Here is a 17,617-nt window from a genome sequence, read left to right as displayed (position 1 = left end):
TCGGGCCCCGCCTCCCAGCTCCTTCGTGCCACAGTCTCCTTCCCAAGCGCCGGGAGGGCGGGAAGGTGGAGGTTTGGGGGCGTGGCAGATGGGAACCACGGAGAGGCTGCGACAGTGGGAATCCAAAGCTAAAATCACGCTGCTTGATTTCACAGCCTCCCAGCAAAATGCTGTCCAGCATCTTGGGCAAGAGCAACCTCCAGTTTGCGGGGATGAGCATCTCCCTGACCATATCCACCGCCAGCCTGAACCTTCGGACGCCCGACTCCAAACAGGTCTGTAGGCACTCGGGCGCCTCGCCCGCCCACGGCCCCCACGACGGGTGTGTGTGGCAGAGCACGTTCATCTAAAATCTCCACTCATCTGCAAACTTGAGCTCCTCTGAAGGGTCACCAACAGAATATAGATGGAACTGGTTTTCTTTAATTCTGCTATAAATGACCTTTCCCTTGAGGATAGTTCTGAAGTCATGGACTTACTCGCAGTGTAAGGAGAGGTGCGTGTGGCTGCCAGGGGTTTCATTCCTTTTGAAAGCCCGTTTCCTTGGCTCTGCAGCTCACGTCTTACTTCCACATTCCGTCATCTCAGAAGTGGATGGCGCGTGGCGGCTTAATGAGCCCTGTCTTTTCTGTCTCCGTGGTTCCTCGTCTGGAGCCTCCGGCAGTTGGCAGCAGCCCGTGATAGCGGACATGGCCCGGCCGGAGTGGGAGGTCTGCCGCCGGCCGAGGCCACACAGTAGTAGCGACCGAGGGGTGAAGTCAGTGGGGGAGGGCCGGCCCCTCGGCAACGTCTGTGCTAGGCGTCTCTGACCTCAGTTCCTTCAGCTGGAACAGTGGGTAGAGCTCAGGGGCTGTCCTGGGTGCCCACAGGTGCAAACGCTCATAGACACACAGGGGCATGAGTCCTGCTCCGTCCGGGCCTCCGGGCAGTGTGAGCTGGACATTGGACGCATCCACACGGCCAGAGATGGGCCAGCCCCAGGCCTCCGAACGACCCTCCCTGACTCTGGCCGTGTGTTCCCAGGGATGCCCGGGGTTACCTTTATGTCACTACACATATCTTCATATTTACTGATTTCAGTATTTCCCAAGTAAGCAAGCAGCACCCCAGCTTCACTTGTTCATACGGTCCAAGGCAACCCCCACCTGAGTGTTGAAATAAATTCTAGATCCAGCGTAGAAACGAGAGGCAACGTCTGGGTTTGTTTCAACGCCTCGCACTCCCTCCTTTTCCCTTGCCCACCCAATAGATAATCATCATCTTTTCACATTGGTCCACGGACGGGTGGGGGGGACTGTCATTTAGGTGGTGGGTTGGGAGGGTTCAGCGGGCTCAGCCTTGCTCCGGGGCTGTCTCAGGGCTGAGCACCTGCGGCCCGGGCTGCAAAGGCCCTCACCCTGCCCAGCAGGCAAAGGAGGCAGGTCCCCTTGGCCCCAAACCACACACCCCTATCCACACTCACACGATGTATGGTTGCTCCCGTTTCTGGAGATCCTCAGGGTGACCCTCAGTTCTGTGGGCTACACTTCCTAGTCCCCCCTTCTCCCTCATTCTCCCTTAAAACAGCAAACAGGAAGAGGGGAAGGGATGCGGCCGTGCTGGGATTGGGGGCTGGTTGGCTGTGTCCGGTCCTCACTGTCTGTGGAGGATGGGTGTGGGGCTGGGCTCAGGGGCGGGGCGTCCTCCCGGACACAGGAGTACAGCCCGGGATGGTTGGTGCGTGTCCCGGCCACATCCCCTGGCTCTCCCGAGGCGGAGTGTACACGGGCAGCCTGTTGCAATCAATTTAGGAGCAGGCCCGGCTGGACGCTCCCCGCCCCACGCAGAGCGACCATGAAAGGGCCCGGCCACCCCCCTCTGCAGAGCGCTCAGGGAGGAGAAGCACCATCAGCCTCCCAGGGACGGAAACACCTGCTTTCGGTTCACCATCTCCAGACTTCTTGCTCTCCATTTAATTTCCATCTTAGCCAGAGGGCTGAGAACAACCACACACTAACTTCAGGCATGATTGTGGAGACCAAATACGATTTCCATTGTATCCCCCAAGTCATAACATCCGCTTCAGTTTCCAAACCCCAGTATGAGAGCTGCCTTACGAGCAAAAACTAAGCAAAAATCAACACCTTTTAGAAGTTTATCCTCACTTGGGGATTGCTGGTGCTCGCTGCCATGCTGGGGGCCTCCTGGCCCGGGACGGGAGGCAGGAGGGTTCCGGAAGGCTGCATGCGGCTGCAGGTGGTTGGATCCGGCAGGGTCCGCGTGGGCTCCGGAGCTGGCCTCCTTGTTTTTATCCAGTTACACGCTCAGGTCTTTCTAGATCCCGAGCGGTTTGCCAGTGTCAACAGCCCAAGTAGGCATTTTAACTGTCTGATTTTCTCTTACAGCTCAGCCATAGTCTTGCTTTGAGGGTTACGGGAGCGTGGCTGGGAGGCCCCTAGGATGGTGGGGTGTCGCCTCCGTAATTTCCCCCTGCCTGTTGCCGAGGGCCTGAGGGGCCGTGCAGAGATAACCCCACACTGGCAGTATTGGGGTAGGGGCAGGACCGCTGTTTCCATCCCTGAGGTTTACTTCAGTGTCATTACATTGTCTTCAAAATGATACAAATAGCGGGGAAAACTTACGTAGCTTTTTAAATTTAGGGGAGCTCCTAATTTACTCAGGGTCTCCTGACTCCCACCGCAGGCAGCCGTCTACAATGCTAATGGAAATTTCCCAGTTTAAAATTAACTTGGGATGTCCTCCGCCTTTAAGTTGATCCCATTGATTACAAGAGTGCCCGAGATGGCCCCACGTCTGATGCGGGCTTTCTTTCTTTTTTTTTTTTTTTAAAGATTTTATTTATTTATTTGAGACAGAGAGAATGAGAGACAGCATGAGAGGGAGGAGGGTCAGAGGGAGAAGCAGACTCCCTGCCGAGCAGGGAGCCTGATTGATGCGGGCTTTCTGATTTGTACGCGCCCGGGGTTCAAGTGGGTGACACCCCTTGGCGCTCGCTGCGGGCCTGTGCTGTCTCTGGAGACGGACACCGCACCGTGGACATGTCTCGGCTTGGGGCTGAGACGCTTTCCTTGTCAGAGAGCCCCACGTGTGGTCACAGTGCTGCCCACGGCCCGCTGTCGCCCCTGGGCCTCGGGCTCCCCTCCTTCCTCCCCCGACGGCTGCCGTCAGACCCACGTGACGTGGCTCGGGTCGAGCGGCTAGACCAGCAGGGCCCGTGTTGGGAAAAGCCCATTAACGGTGGGCGGCCGTCATGACTGATCACTGTCGTGTTCGTCGGGTACCCGCTTGACCCATCTTCAGGACACCTGGTGGGTTCCTCCCGCCTGCCACCAAGCAGTTGGTTTTCAGAGCTGAGGGCCGCGTACTGACGACCCGTCTCGTTTCTTGTTCTGGGCAGATCATCGCGAACCACCACATGCAGTCCATCTCCTTTGCGTCTGGGGGAGACCCGGTAAGTGCCCGCGGCTTGTGTTCCTTGCTCCCTGGGAGTCCCCGAGAAGGGGCCTAGCTTCACGACCGGGAAGGGTAACCGGGATGCCGGCTGCCCCCTCCCGATGCCACATGCTCTTCTCGACGACCATTAATTTTCATTTCCTCAGCCCAAAGCTGTCCAAAATCCTTCAAGTGGTGGCTTCTGAGGAGCTCCTGGGGCCATCCCCAGTCTCAGAGTCGTCAGGGTCGCCGTCTGGAGACTGCGAGTCCCGCCTCGTTCCTTTTTTCTGTTGGGCCTCCACGAGGGCCCTCTGATTTCCTATTTGAAGTCAACTGGAAGGCTGTGAATTTACTTAGTCTGCTTTATTCATAGATGTTTGGAATTAGAATTCTTCTCCCCAAATTTAATGCTGTTGTCTTACTGGTTTGCTTTGCCAGCAGGGAAGGAGTGCAGAGAGAGAGAGCGAGAGAGAGCGCAGAATGAGAATGTTCTATTTTTGTATTGCCTCTTTCGTTAAGAAGGTGGGGTCACAAAGGGATTTGCTCTTCCATCGGTCAGGAGCACTAGGAGGTGGTGTCCGTGCTCAGTTTCAGGGTCACCAGAAAGCCTCCCCCCTTCTCCTCCTCCTCCTCCCTCCTCCTTCTCCCCCACCCACTCACAGCTGCTCCCTGTTGCCCACCAGCCCTTTGGAGCCACCCAGGCAGCAAATCGTCTCCAGGGAAGGAGAGCCTGTCAGCCCTCCCCGCAGCGAAGGGAGGAAAGCACCCCTCCCCCCAAGACTGTTATCATACCATTTCTCATTGGCCCCAGTAACATTTTCACCGATCTGGGGAAATATTTAAAAATTAGGACAACAACAGGGTGCGTATTTTCTTGGACCTAAATTGACTCAAAAAGAAGAATTGTTCTATATCCTGGCAAGACGTCCCTTCGCTGTTAAATAGTCTTCTATAATCGCAGAATGGAGGTTTAGAAGTGGTGTTTTGTTCTGTAGAAGTTTACGGTCCAAGGCAGCCCACGTGACTGGTGCTGAGGTTGTGTCTGGGTCTGGCCGGGGGGGGGGGGGGGCGTTTTTCCCAGGGTCTGTGTTGATCCCACACGCTCTTCCTCCCCTGCTCCCTTTACCTGGGGAACCTGCCTCCAGCCTGAAGGTGAAATCGAGGGGGCAGTTTCCACTGCTGGTCTGGTCTCCACGTTTCCAAAGGACAGTACCGTCCGGGCCCGGGTGTCCGGGCTGCAGACAGCCTGCGCCCGCTGCCCCCGCCCCAGCTGCTGCAGCCCCCTGAGAGGCATCATGGGGCCCAGGGCGCTGGCAGGAGAGGGATTTGCCACCCTGCACGTGGTTCTTTGCCCTCAAATTGACAGAGGATGACAGGGCACCATCCAAGCCCCCCTCAGTACTTCCACTGACTCATGCTGTCTCCCACACTCAGGGTCTTATCCTCAAAAGTCTCCCACCATGGTCTCCTCTTTCCCCTCCCCTCCCTTCTACTTTTTCTTTTTTTTTAAAGATTTTATTTATTTATTTGACAGAGAGAGACACAGTGAGAGAGGGAACACAAGCAGGGGGAGTGGGAGAGGGAGAAGCAGGCTTCCCGCTGAGCAGGGGGCCCGATGCGGGGCTCGATCCCAGGACCCTGGGATCATGACCTGAGCCGAAGGCAGACGCTTAACAACTGAGCCACCCAGGCGCCCCTCCCTCCTACTTTCTTTCCAGTCCCTTCATTTCTTACGTTTAATTGTAAAGTGAAAGACCTCATTGAGACACACATCTAGACAGTGGGAGTCGGCCACATCAAAGCCATCTGAAGGGCGTCTCTGAGGATGCTATGTGGAGGGACAGGTGCGCCATTCTCCACCTGCGCTGCACCTGCACACCTAACTGTCCTCACACCTTCCCCTGTGTCTGCATCGGCTCTAATCGACTTACAGTGTCTCTAACTGCTGACCCAATATGATGCTTGGAGCCATAGTTTCTGAAATTTGGGAGGTAACCCAGCCTGAAAAGTAAAAGGAAGAAAAGGACACACCTGTAGTCAACAGATTCTTCCAAGAACTTGTCTCAAACCTCATCTAATGCTGATTTTAGGAGTGGATGTACAGAGATGGAAAATTCTGGAAGCCAAATACATTGGCTAGTGTTAAAATTATGTTACTCTCCAGGATGCACACAGGTCTGTGAGCTGCTTTCAAATTTCCTCATCATCTCATCATTTAAAAAAAAAAAAAAAGGAAGCATTCAGTGACCCTTAAAGTAATTCATAACCTTTTTATATTTTCTTCTGATTTTCTTTTTCTGATGCTGAAAATGTCACTAGGAGGACAGGAAACCCAGTTACTTTCCATTTTAACCGCTCAAATATGTGTTCACACTGTGCAGGAGTTCCCATTCCAAACTGGTTTGTCGCCACTATAATTGGTGGATGTTTAAATAAAACTAACAATTCCAGGTTGTATTCCTGGTTCTGCCACTGAGTTTGTATCTATTTACTGCTTTGTGCTTTGGTTTACCCAGTAAGAAAATGGCATTTTGAAATATCAAATAAGACAGTGAAAAACACTGTTAACCCAACTCCCCCAAAGGTGCTATTATTCTAATCTACTGTAATTAACAGTGTTCCAAGGCCCCCAGGGAGCGCTGGAATGCTGGCCAGGCTCAGAAGGTCTCGGAGAGTGGGAACAGGGATGGGATGGGCACCGGACAGGCACCTGGAAGCCCCATCTCAGAAGTTGGGGTGTTCAGTGTGTGGCTGTGTGATGTCTAGAACAATGTTCTGAATAGCAATACACCCCCACCCCCACAGTGTGCCAGAAAATGATCAATATTGACATTAGAAGAGCTCAGCTCTGGGTCCATCTGGGGGATGGGACACGTGTCACGGCTCCTTCTGGCCTTCCTTTCCCAGAGCAGCGTTTCTCAGGCTGGAGTAAGAGTTTAAAAAGAAGAATTTCCTTGCACTTTCCACTCGTGCTAACTCAAATTGATCTTGTTACCCAGATATGCACAAACATAAATCAAGTATTGACTCCTGTTTCAACTTCTTATTGAACACTAAACCCCAATCCAGGTCAGAAATTTAATACTGATAAACACGGGAAAGCTGACAGCATTCAAAGCTACATTAATTTGCTGTGATGGATGGTTTTGGGTCTCTGCTCTCAGCGTGCCTCTGGAACCTGCCACCACGGTGCAGGATCCTTCAAGGTCGGCCTCTCTCTACTACCTTGGGTGCCTGGATGACTCAGTCCTTCCACTAATTTATTCTATTCAAGCAAGACCTTCAGGGATACATCATTATGTACAAATGTGACATTCATTGCTTGAGTTGGGGCAAAATCATCTAGTCTGAGTGTTCTTTTTTCTCTAATTCTTCACAAACCTGGCACCCATAATACCAGAAACCCAATAGACAACCTTGGTGCTGACAGCACACACAGAACTGACACCACAGTGGTCATTCGGGTGGTCCCGGATATTCTTGTATTAATTTTTAAGATTATCATGGATATGAAAACACAAATTTAAAAAAAAATTCTGATGACATCTCAAACAACGGGGACTATACTTGCCCAGCCCCAGGCTTCCACGGATCACAGACTGAGAGACACGAGTGCTGTCCTAGGACCCTTCCAATGCTGTTAGCCCCTGAATCCATGAAGAACATCTGTTGATGTTGACTCCATCTGTTGACTCCAAGCTGCAGGTGGCTTCAGATCCCGACAGATCTTCCCTGATGGAAATGACTGGAAGCTGGGTCCACACCCTTCCCAGCTCAGTCTATGAATATACCAGTGGGCAGTGGCCTGAGCAGGAGGATGGAACAGCGTAGGTGGGCTGCACGCCAGAGGGACCCGGGTAGCAGCCTGTCATGTCAGAAGCTGCCAGGAGAGCCCTCGCCGTGAACTCTGGGAAACGGTGTATGGACAAGCGCCTGGCACCTGGCACCGCCGGCAGTGGGTGCTTGTGACCCTTGCACGACCCCACACGCACCGTCCTCCTCTTCCTGTCGGAGCGTCTTCCTGGAGCAGAGAGAGAAGGGGTGGTGTCCTGCCCATGGAGAGAAGTAATGGAGGAACTCATGACACAGAGTCTGTCAGATGCTGAACGCAGGGGGAGCCCATCTGTAACTCTAGAGCCTTCGAAGCAGTGACATTTGGGAATTATCTGCAACAATGGGGTGTGCCTTTACCAGTTGCCCCCCGGAGACTTCTTTGAATGTTGCAAATGTCAACTTTGCAGGGATGTCTTTTCTGCTTTCAACAACGAGGAGAATTGTTTCCTCTGCCGGTTTAGAAACTAAAACCCACGTGGCGACCCCATCCCACTTCTGAGGACAGAGTTTCCTCCATGTGGCCAAGCGGACTCGTGTGTCCCCTGTTACAGCCAGACTACTCCACGGAGCTCATGTGTTGGAAATGTCTTAAGAGGATTAAAATTACCGCTTCTGTCCGAGAGGAAAAGCACCATCACATCTCATCCACCCAGGAAGGCGTTTGCCACCCAGCTTCTGGTTTCCTCTCGGCCTCTAGACCAGCAGCACCAGCATCAGTGGGAAACTTCTTGGAAACGCACATTTGGGGCCTCATCTCAGACCCACAGAATCAGAAACCCCGAGGTGGGGGCCCACAATCTGTTTCCACAAGCCCCGCGAGGGAGGCCTCGGCCCGCTCCAATGAGGACCACGGCAGAGCCGAGGGCAGGGCGCCTCATCCTCCATCGTAGCAGAGCCGTCTGGGGAGCCCCAGACCTCCCTCCCCACCAGTCCAGCTAGGTCAGGTTATCTGGGAGTCAGGCCTCGAGCATCAGTGTTGTCAGAACCCCCGGGGGGTCCGACACGCAGAGGACGGGGTGCCCGTCACGTCCCTGCTGCCGGGGCGCGGGCACAGACACCAGGGTCAGTGCGAGCTGGGGCGGACGCAGAACTCAGGCCCCGGCCCGCACCTGCCGAGCCAGAGTCCCCATTTCACGAGGCCAGGGGATCCCTGCCCGCGGAGGTCGGAGGAACACCCGGCCATCGGAGTCCTGGGCCGGGCTGTGCACCGCGCGTCCAGCTGTGATTAGTGACGTGCATGTCTCCTTACAGGACACAACGGACTATGTGGCGTACGTGGCGAAGGACCCCGTTAACCGCAGAGGTAAGCAGTGCTCGACTCCTGCGGTCTCTCAGCCACATGCAGCCAGGCTTCACGCCAGGCTCCAGACGTTCCTCATTATCTCCGCCCCCTTGGCCGACCCGAGCGTGTGTCCTGGCGCACAGTTAGTGACCGTGGGGGTTTGTGGGCAGGCAAGTGTGGCAGCATCCTTGGCCGGGTTGGGAGACGCTGGCGACCCTGAGCGTCAAACACGCACCTGCGTGCAGATGGCTGTAGCTCCGTGCACCTGGCCTGCACATCACAGATCCCACACAGGCCCTGAATGTGGCCTCGGTGACACCTGGACCCTCCGCAGCCCGCCCATCCTCCTGCCCAGCTCTAGCTCCGAGGCCAGCTCCACCACCCCAGAAGCCTCTGCTGCCCAGCACAGCCCTTGAGCGCGGGGGCCAAGCTCTCGCGCCGTCCCCCCACACCCCACAATGCTGCCAGGGCCTCAGACGCAGGCTGGATGGGGATCTGAGGCACTGGAGCACTCTCCACCCTCCCAGACCCTTTATTCCTAGACCCTACCTCCACACCCACAACCCCATTCCTTTGATCATGTACAAAACCCAAGCCCCACCCATGGGCGCTAATAGCCTGGATGGGGGCAGGCTGAGTACAGTGCGCTACCCTCGAATATGGGTCATCCCACAGCCCCAGTGTAGAACTTGCCGCCGAAGATCGTGGCTGGGGTTCTAGCAATGCAAAGCAGCCCTTCTGCCTCAGCCGGCTGGTTCCCCTCCCCCCCACCCTCCACCCCAGGTACCACCTGTTAACATTTTCTAGTTTGCTTTACAGGACTTTTATCTACATACATACACATATATTCTCTTCTGTTAAAATTCCAATGCAAAGGAGAGCCTAGCGTTCTGTTTCGGCCCCCTCCCCCATACTGCCTCTTGGACACGTTTCCAAGACAGCCCACGGAGAACAGGTTACTGTCCGTGAGGTGACGCCACGTGACGAGATGCGTCCGCCAGGTGCTCCGACCCCTGGGGGTCTGCGTACAGACTCCTTCCCTGCTCTTCCCCACGATGTTGTGCGGCCCCTCCCAGAGGCATTTGCAGAGGGATTAGATGGTAGATAGGTCAGTGGACCTTGCAAATCATCACCCAGTCTGGCTGTAAAAATTTACATTCCTGTGTAAGTGCTCCTTCCAGGCAACACCGCGAGGTACCGGAGCCTGGAGACGTGGCTTACGTCTGCATCTGCAGGCTCTGCTGCCCTCTCTATCTGACCAACGGGCTTGGCCCTCAGCCAACGGGGAGCTCCCCCTGCAGCCCTGCCTCTTGCAGATGTCCCAGGAACCATCTTAAAGAGGGTCTGGACCAGGCTTCCGGCTCCCTGCCGTGTAGACTAGCAGCCCCGAGGATGGATCCTGCAGCCCCCTCTGCAGAAACCGTGTTCTGCTGTTCTGCTTTTCAGAAGGGAGGGAAACTGCTCGTTTTTGACCCTTCCCCAGCCTACTCTTCTCCGAAGTACCAACCAGGCAGCTCCCCTGGCGGGAGGGGATGCAGGGGTGGGTGTGCGTGGCTGGAAACAGGCAGGTGGGGACCGGGTGTCCCCCTCCCTCCCGCCCAGGCTCCTGCCTCCTTACGGGCTGGAGGGAGACCTCCACTCCTACCGCGTCATGCACAACCATGCACCTCTAACAGCTACGTAATATGGGCTTGCTCTGTGTCTCCCGGGTTGATGTTTAATAAAAAACAATACCAACAATAAAATAAAGTAATAGCAGTAATCAGTAACAAAAATACAGCTGGGCATCCGTGTCTTTGGGACACAACTCTTGGCCATCCCTAGTGTTCCCAAAGGGCTTGCACTGCGATCGGGAGCCACTTTACAGTCACTCTGCTCTTCTCGGGATATCCTGTGTCCTCAGTGCACCCCCCTCCAGTCTGGGGGGGGGGAGGCGAGACGCCTGAGGACCCCGGGCCTGGCAGTGGCCGTCGGAGGGAGCTGCACCGTGCCCGCCGGCTGTGCTGCAAGAGGACGGTTTGGTGGTGTTGCAGGTGCAGGGACAGCTCCCCTGTGGAATGCCTCCTCCTGCCACCTGCCCCTGCAATGCCTCTAGGGAACCCTCCTAAAGTACGGTGACGTCCTAACCGTTGGCGGGAGCCAGGTGGAGTGTGACATCCACACTGGTCCTTTTCTCTGGGGAGAATTCTTTACCCCATTAGTGACATGACCCTGGGGGTCACACAGGGAGGGCTGGGGCCCCCGTGGCCCCCGCGGACGTGTGTCTGGGAGGAGACATCCTACCTTCCCACTGGGCCGACGGGTGCCCTTGCAAATCGGCTAAGAGGTGCTCCAGGTCCCCTGAGGAGCCCTCTTCTGGTCACTGCCGCCCCAACTTTGATTTACTATTTAGCACAAGCTGCTTTTCTGAGAAGCTGCACGAATATCTGGGCTCACATTGGAGCTGGTGTAAGTGGCGTGCAGTGGGAGGGACCCGTGAATTAATACCCCTTCAAACTCATCTTTAATTTGATGGAGTTGCCACATTCAGTGAGGACACTGGACTCCCACTGGGAGGTCAGCGAACAAGCTGCTCCCATCCACGGAGTAGCTCAGTCCTTGCCCCTCGAGAGCTCGGTTAGGTCCGTTCCTGGGCCCACGGGGCCTTCGCGGGGCTCACTTCTTGTTACAATCAGGCTCTCTGTCCCATCAACGTTTCCTTCCAAACCCTGGTTTGCTCTGCTGGGCTCGGTGTTGGTACTTTATAGACTGTTAAGAAGTTCCTAAGAGCGATCAACTGGAAATCACAAATGTCTAAATGTATTTACAAATAGAACGGTAGTTTAGAGAGCAGAGCCATTAAGAGATGCGTCCCTGCGGTGATGTTCTACCGCGGTGGCGCAGGGAGCAGGCTGTGGGTGGCGCTGCGGGGACAGTCCATGAGGGACACGCGCCCCTCCCGTGGCGGAGCCTGGCGGCCCCGGTGTCTCTGACGGGCCCTGCCGCTTGCACTCACAGCTTGTCACATTCTGGAGTGCTGCGACGGGCTGGCCCAGGATGTCATCGGCTCCATCGGACAGGCCTTCGAACTCCGGTTTAAGCAATATTTGCAGTGTCCTTCCAAGGTGCCCGCGTTCCACGACCGGTGAGTAGTGCTGGGACACCCTTCGCGGTGGCCTTTCTGTACTTTACAGTCTTTCCTCTTAAAGCCACTCGAGAGGAGAAAATCACAAAACGGCCTCCACGGGGTGTGGTCTGGACAGACGTGCTCGATCACAGGGCGCCGGGCTCGGAGGCACCTGGCGGGGCCGGGCTGAGGCTCAGGAGCCCCACAGATGGAGGCCGACATATGGGCGATGCAGTGAATGTTGAGGAGAACGTTTTCTAGAAACTATAGAGACGGTAGCCAAGGTTACAGGAATGCACTGTAATATGTTTGGTGCCGTTTCCTCTGCAACCAGGTGCAGGTCCCACGTGTCTCCTCCTTGGGTCTGCATGGCGCAGGTGCGACGCGCGCCTTGTCCTTGCCGTCGTGGTTAGCACGGCCGTGACGCGGGGCCCCGCCGCGAGGCCCTGAGCTGGGTGGCCTGGGGACACCGAGCCTCCTGCGCCCTGGGCACGCATGCCTGTAACCAGGATGAGCCCCGGCAGCTCCAGCTCATTGGTCCTTCAAGTGTCCAATGAAAGAGTAAATACGAGTAGGAATTGTAGGAAACCTTCAGGATGTCGCACCGAGTTTCCTCAGGACAGAAGAGCATTCTGCGCAGCACAAAGCCCCCAGAGAAGGTCACAGGGGGCACGTCAATAGTCTGTCCTTGCTCGGGCTCACATCACGAAAGCCTCTTCCGACGGTGTGTTCGCTGTCAATGAAACTTTATTTCTCCTGAATTTGCTTTCCACTCTTGCTCCAGCGTCCGCAGCCACGTTCTGTGGCTTCCACATGAAGGCAGTGTCTACCTTCACCTTCATTCTTACGAAGGAGTCTCTCACCCCTCTGAGCTCTGCCCCTTTCGTGACTGAGGCTTTTAGCCCATTCTCTCATCTCCCAGGAAATGGCTTTTAAGACATCCGTTTGGGAGGTACCTGGGAAGACCCCACTTTTCCCAGCGCAGTTAGCTACAGTGTGGCCGGGCTTTTGTACTCTTTATACACACCCATTTATCCGAACAATGTATACACCATATGTAAAATTTGAAAGTTTGTTCACTAGTCTCCTGCCCCTTTTAAGTTTCATATATAATGGGACATAGTCATTAAAAAGAGTAGACTGGTGTAGGTGTATTACCAGAATAAATCTCAAAAATCTTAAATGGAAAAGGATAGGAAACATTTATGGAAGTTTTAAGACCAATAAATAAAATTGTGCGTGTAAAATCGCATTTATGGATAAATGTGTGTGTATGAAGAGTACAAAAATATGTAAGAATATTGTACATTGAAAGGGTCTCAGAGCCGTTGTGCCCCCTCCTATGGCTGTCAGGCTGCTGGTTTTCACTGTGATTGTGGGCTGTTGGTTTTCACGGCTACCATGGAGACAGGAATAGGGCAAGTTAAAATGCCACAAACCACTGTTCTTACAGCTGTTTGCTTTAAAAAAAAAAAACCACAAACATTAGTTTGCTGTAAGCTTCTGATTAATATCCAGGATTCTGAAAAAGTTGATTTTGAAAAACTTTTTTTTTCTAGTTTTCTTGTTTGTTTTATGGAAGAGAGAATTTTCAGAGATTTTTACTCTGTCATTTTCTCTGATGTCACTAAAGTCTCTACTTTTTAGTTGATTATGCTTTGACTTAGGGAAATGAATGTGCCTTGAGGATCTGTCTCTAGATATAAATCCTTTCTTTCCTAATTAAATGTCCTTTTGAAAAAGGAGTTCTTCCCTGTTTCAAATATGGTTGGAATTTTCCAGGAGGTAGAACTGCAAATAAGGTAGAAGTATTTGGCCAAACCATTCATCTGCTTTTTAGGGTTGAGATCTAGATAGTGAGGGGACAGTGACTAACTCCCTTTTCTGGGGTAGCACCTCCTCACATTAGGTTTGTTGGTTTTGACGACAAGCTCAGCTTTTGGCTAAAGCTCTGGAAAATCCTCTTCTAACAGAATGCAGAGTCTGGATGAGCCTTGGACGGAAGAGGAGGGGGACGGCTCAGACCATCCATACTACAACAGCATCCCAAGCAAGACACCTCCTCCAGGGGGCTTCGTGGATGTGCGGCTGCACGCCAGACCCCACGCCCCCGACACAGCCCAGGTAAGTCGTGTACTTCTGCCTGGGTCATGGCCACCTGAGCTTTATTTCCTTTCATCTTCCACTCGATTGACAGGCTGTGTTCTGTCCAGCCTTTGACAGAATGACTCACCTGTTTTCTCCCCTGGGATGACACAAAGCAGACAAGTAGGGGAGGCTTTTGTTTTAACATCCCAAGGTGTTAATCAGATGTCTTGGAACTGTATTATGATTCTGGAGGTACGAGTCTGGGAGTCTCCTCTCCATCCTGGGACAAATCCCATTATACTGGGAGCTCAATGAGAAGAAGAAAGAGTTCAAGAGTTAAAGAGGCTGGGGGCGCTTGCGTTCCCCGAAAGGAGAGTGGATGTGGGCCCTTAAAATGATGAAAATTTTATGAGCCTTCTCTTTTACGCATTCCCCTGATTTTTCCTCCAAATCAACATTCCAGTAAGGCAATTGCTTTTTAGAGTTACAGTATCTCTGTTTCATTACGGAGAATTTTTTGATGTCACCTACTTTGTGCGAATAACAATGACACTAATAAAAGTGGCAAAATAACAGTGACATCAAGAGTCAGGGGCTCTGACGCAGAGATGGACGGGGCGGGCTTGGCCAGGTGTGTCTGGTTGTGGGAGGCATGATCTGACACAGAGAAACGCACCAGCCGAAGTTGACTTTACGAGTGACGGCGCTGCATTAAGAGGGCTCCATTTTCGGCCACACGGAGGGAGGGTTGGTGGCGGCAAATGAAAACAGGATGGGCGCGTGTAGTTTTGATGCAAAGCAGCCTCTTCCTCACACCCACGCAAACCTATTTCCCAAATCCTAATGCTGACCGTGAGGCATGAAAGGAAAAGTGGGAGTAATTGGGAAAGCACCCGACCCTCCGTTGGGGCCCCTTGTACTGCGCTGTGGCTTTTAGAGATGCGGAAGGGGACGAGGATGCTTTTTCTCTTTATGTATTTACATGTGTCTATAGTTTGCAGGAAAAGAGCAAACGTACTACCAGGGGAGACACTTAGGAGACCCGTTTGGCGAAGACTGGCAGCAAACACCTGTCAGGCAAGGTGAGAGACAGGATGAGGCGGGCCGGCCTCAGGGCACCCTTGGCCCAGCTAGGAGGTCCCCTGGAGGCATTGCCTGTGGGTAGGGGTCCTCGATCAAGCGCTCACCCTGGGCCTCCTGCGCGGAGCCTGGGGCACGAAGGTCTGCTCTGTTTGTGAGGAAGGGTGCCTGGCATTGCATTGCTAGAATGGAGTCGATTTACAAAGCACCCATTTAGGCTTAAAGGCAAAACAGGGCAATTTATTTATTTTTTATTTTTATTAATTTTTAAGATTTTATTTATTTATTTGACAGAGAAAGACACAGCGAGAGAGGGAATACAAGCAGGTGGAATGGGAGAGGGAGAAGCAGGCTTCCCGTGGAGCAGGGAGCCCAATGTGGGGCTCGATCCCAGGGCCCTGGGATCATGACCTGAGCTGAAGGCAGACGCTTAACGACTGAGCCACCCAGGTGCCCCAAAACAGGGCAATTTAAATGAGGCTGTGGCTCTTCTGCTCCGTTCCTTGCTTTGGGGCCTCTGTAAAGGGGATAAGGGGACCCGGGCAGCCTCCCCACTGTGCCTGCTCCGCTCCCCCACCCAGGTCAGGGCCAGAGTCTCGACCAGGCCCTAGAGATCACGTGTCCACCCTCGCGGGCTGCCCGGTCGCATTTTGACATGAAGGCTGGGAAATCGTCTGGGCCAGAACACAACAGCGGTGCCAGGGTCCGAAGACGGGCATCAGACCCGCAAGAGGAATTACCTAACAGCCCATAGGATCGTCTCCGTGTGGGGTGGGGCAGCTTACAGGCAGATGCACCCCTGACCAGCCTTTCCGTTGTAAGAGAAGAGGGGGCTCGTTTTCTTGTTGCAGGGTCCTTGGACATCTACGGCATGCCGGAGGGGAGAGCTCCCGCAGCCCCTGGAGAAGCCCCCACCTACGTGAACGCGCAGCACCTCCCGCCGCAGGCCACGCCGGCCTCAGGCAGCAGCGCGGAGAGCAGCCCGCGGAAGGACCTCTTCGACATGAGTGGGTTGCCATTCGTCTGGGTTTCCTGTCTTCTGAGGTTGCTTTCTGCCTTCGGTTGAAATCTCTGCAGTTAGCTTCCTGCTAGCAGGGTTCTGATGAACAGGGATGACCGTCTGCACTTTCCTGGGTTGTGATTGGGCTTTTCAGGGCTTTGAACTCGGCTGACCTCTGCTTTGGGATGACAGCCCTCTCTGAGGTCTGGAGGCAGAGTAAATTCCCCTCTTTTTGGAACGGACGTTCCTCTTGAAGAGCTGCCCATGCATCGAGGCAAATGATACACACACAAAGCACTCGCTTATTCACTTAAATATTAGTCAGCTGTTATGTGCCAAATACTGTATCAGTTGCCAAGGATGCCAAGGTGAAATGCATGCCCGTGCTTCACAGAGCCCTCGGTCTGTTGAGCAGGACCAGCACGTACGCAAGAAAGGGCGATACACCTCACGTGCACACACTCGCTCACTCTCCTGTATTCCTGGTATTCACATACCATTCTGCTTACTGGGGTCTGCAGGAAAGCCAAACAGAGGGTCTCGTGGAGCGTAAGTAACCATGGTGTGTTCACGGGTAGCAACAAGTGCCCGGGGGAACCCCAAAACAGGGTGAGGAGTGTGACAGGAAGCTTCTCAGCAGTGCAGAGATGCGCTATGGACCTTCAGTTTGTCGTGTGGACTGAGATGCGTAAATCATCCATGAACTTGGTAATGGAAGTAGGAATTGTTGCTAGGAATTTTGAGGGAGCTTCCCGAGTTCACAAAGAGCTTTACATCTCCATATTGCTTTGTCAGCTCCCTGAGAATTTTACAGGCTGGAGAAATAAATCCCTTGAGAATTTAACAAGTGTCTACCATGTGCTAGGCACCTGCTACTTTAATTTCTGCAACAGTCCTGTAGGTAACTACCATTATTGTCGTGCTGTCACGGAGGAGAAAACGCAGGCTCCTAGAGGCTGGTCAGGGCAGGCTTGTGGGCGCAGCGCGCGGTCTCCATGGTGCCGTGTGTGAGTGAGGATGTGCTTGAGTGCTGCTAACATCAGGCAGCCGCCTGACCACAAAAGTCTCTTTCTCCTCGGACGCTTTGGTTTCCCACGCAGTGGATTCCCATTCTGACTGGCAAAAATCACCACCGACAGAAGAACTGGGGACTCTCGGGGCTTGGAGGCACCTTAACCGTCATCAGATCAAATCCCGTCTCTTAAAAAATGTGGGAACGGTCTCAGAAGTATGAAGCGACTTTCCCAAGACACGGAGCAAAGCGGCGGCTCTCTGAGCATCCATTCCAGCTCTAATGAGGTTTCCCAACAGCAGTTTAGAAACAATATTTATGGTCAATTTTCACTGTTTAATTTAGTCAATTTGCCAGTGGCTCTTGGCCCCAGAGCCTGAGGAGAGGTAGATAAGATGAGGGTTTGAGATGGAAAAGTGAGAACTAGAGCCACCCTTTGTCATCCATCCATTTCCACCTGCTCCCAAACCAGAGAAGGGGAGACAAGAAGAAGAAAGGGCCTAGAGAAGCTAGTTTCTATTGAAAAGTCTGGAAAAAGAATTATGCCAGCACGCTGTGTTGTTTCTCTTAAACCACCAGAGCTAAATAATGATGGTGCTGCTCCTGGTGCTGATGGTAGCAGTGGTGATGATGAGGATGGTGATGATGATGGTGGTGATGAGGGTGATGATGATGGTGGTGATGGTGGTGATGAGGGTGATGGTGGTGAGGATGGTGATGATGAGGGTGATGAAGGTGGTGGTGATGATGATGGTGATGAGGGTGATGATGATGGTGGTGATG

General features: G+C 53.5%; 1 protein-coding gene across 1 annotated transcript in view; it reads left to right on the top strand.

Moving 5' to 3' along the window:
* The window catches only part of SHC3 (SHC adaptor protein 3), a 92,359-nt gene that overhangs the window by 58,927 nt on the left and 15,815 nt on the right, over nt 1-17,617 (top strand). The window contains exons 4-10 of the mRNA XM_021694406.2: nt 156-275; nt 3,398-3,451; nt 8,518-8,569; nt 11,546-11,672; nt 13,628-13,778; nt 14,737-14,824; nt 15,674-15,829. Coding sequence (XP_021550081.2) covers nt 156-275; nt 3,398-3,451; nt 8,518-8,569; nt 11,546-11,672; nt 13,628-13,778; nt 14,737-14,824; nt 15,674-15,829 — 748 coding nt within the window. The remainder of the gene's footprint in view (nt 1-155; nt 276-3,397; nt 3,452-8,517; nt 8,570-11,545; nt 11,673-13,627; nt 13,779-14,736; nt 14,825-15,673; nt 15,830-17,617) is intronic.

This window comes from Neomonachus schauinslandi, chromosome 13 (assembly GCF_002201575.2).
Source record: "Neomonachus schauinslandi chromosome 13, ASM220157v2, whole genome shotgun sequence".
In the NCBI taxonomy this organism is placed as follows: Eukaryota; Metazoa; Chordata; class Mammalia; order Carnivora; family Phocidae; genus Neomonachus; species Neomonachus schauinslandi.
The sequence above is the reverse complement of the archived record's forward strand: the minus strand, read 5'-3'. Positions and strand labels throughout refer to the sequence as shown.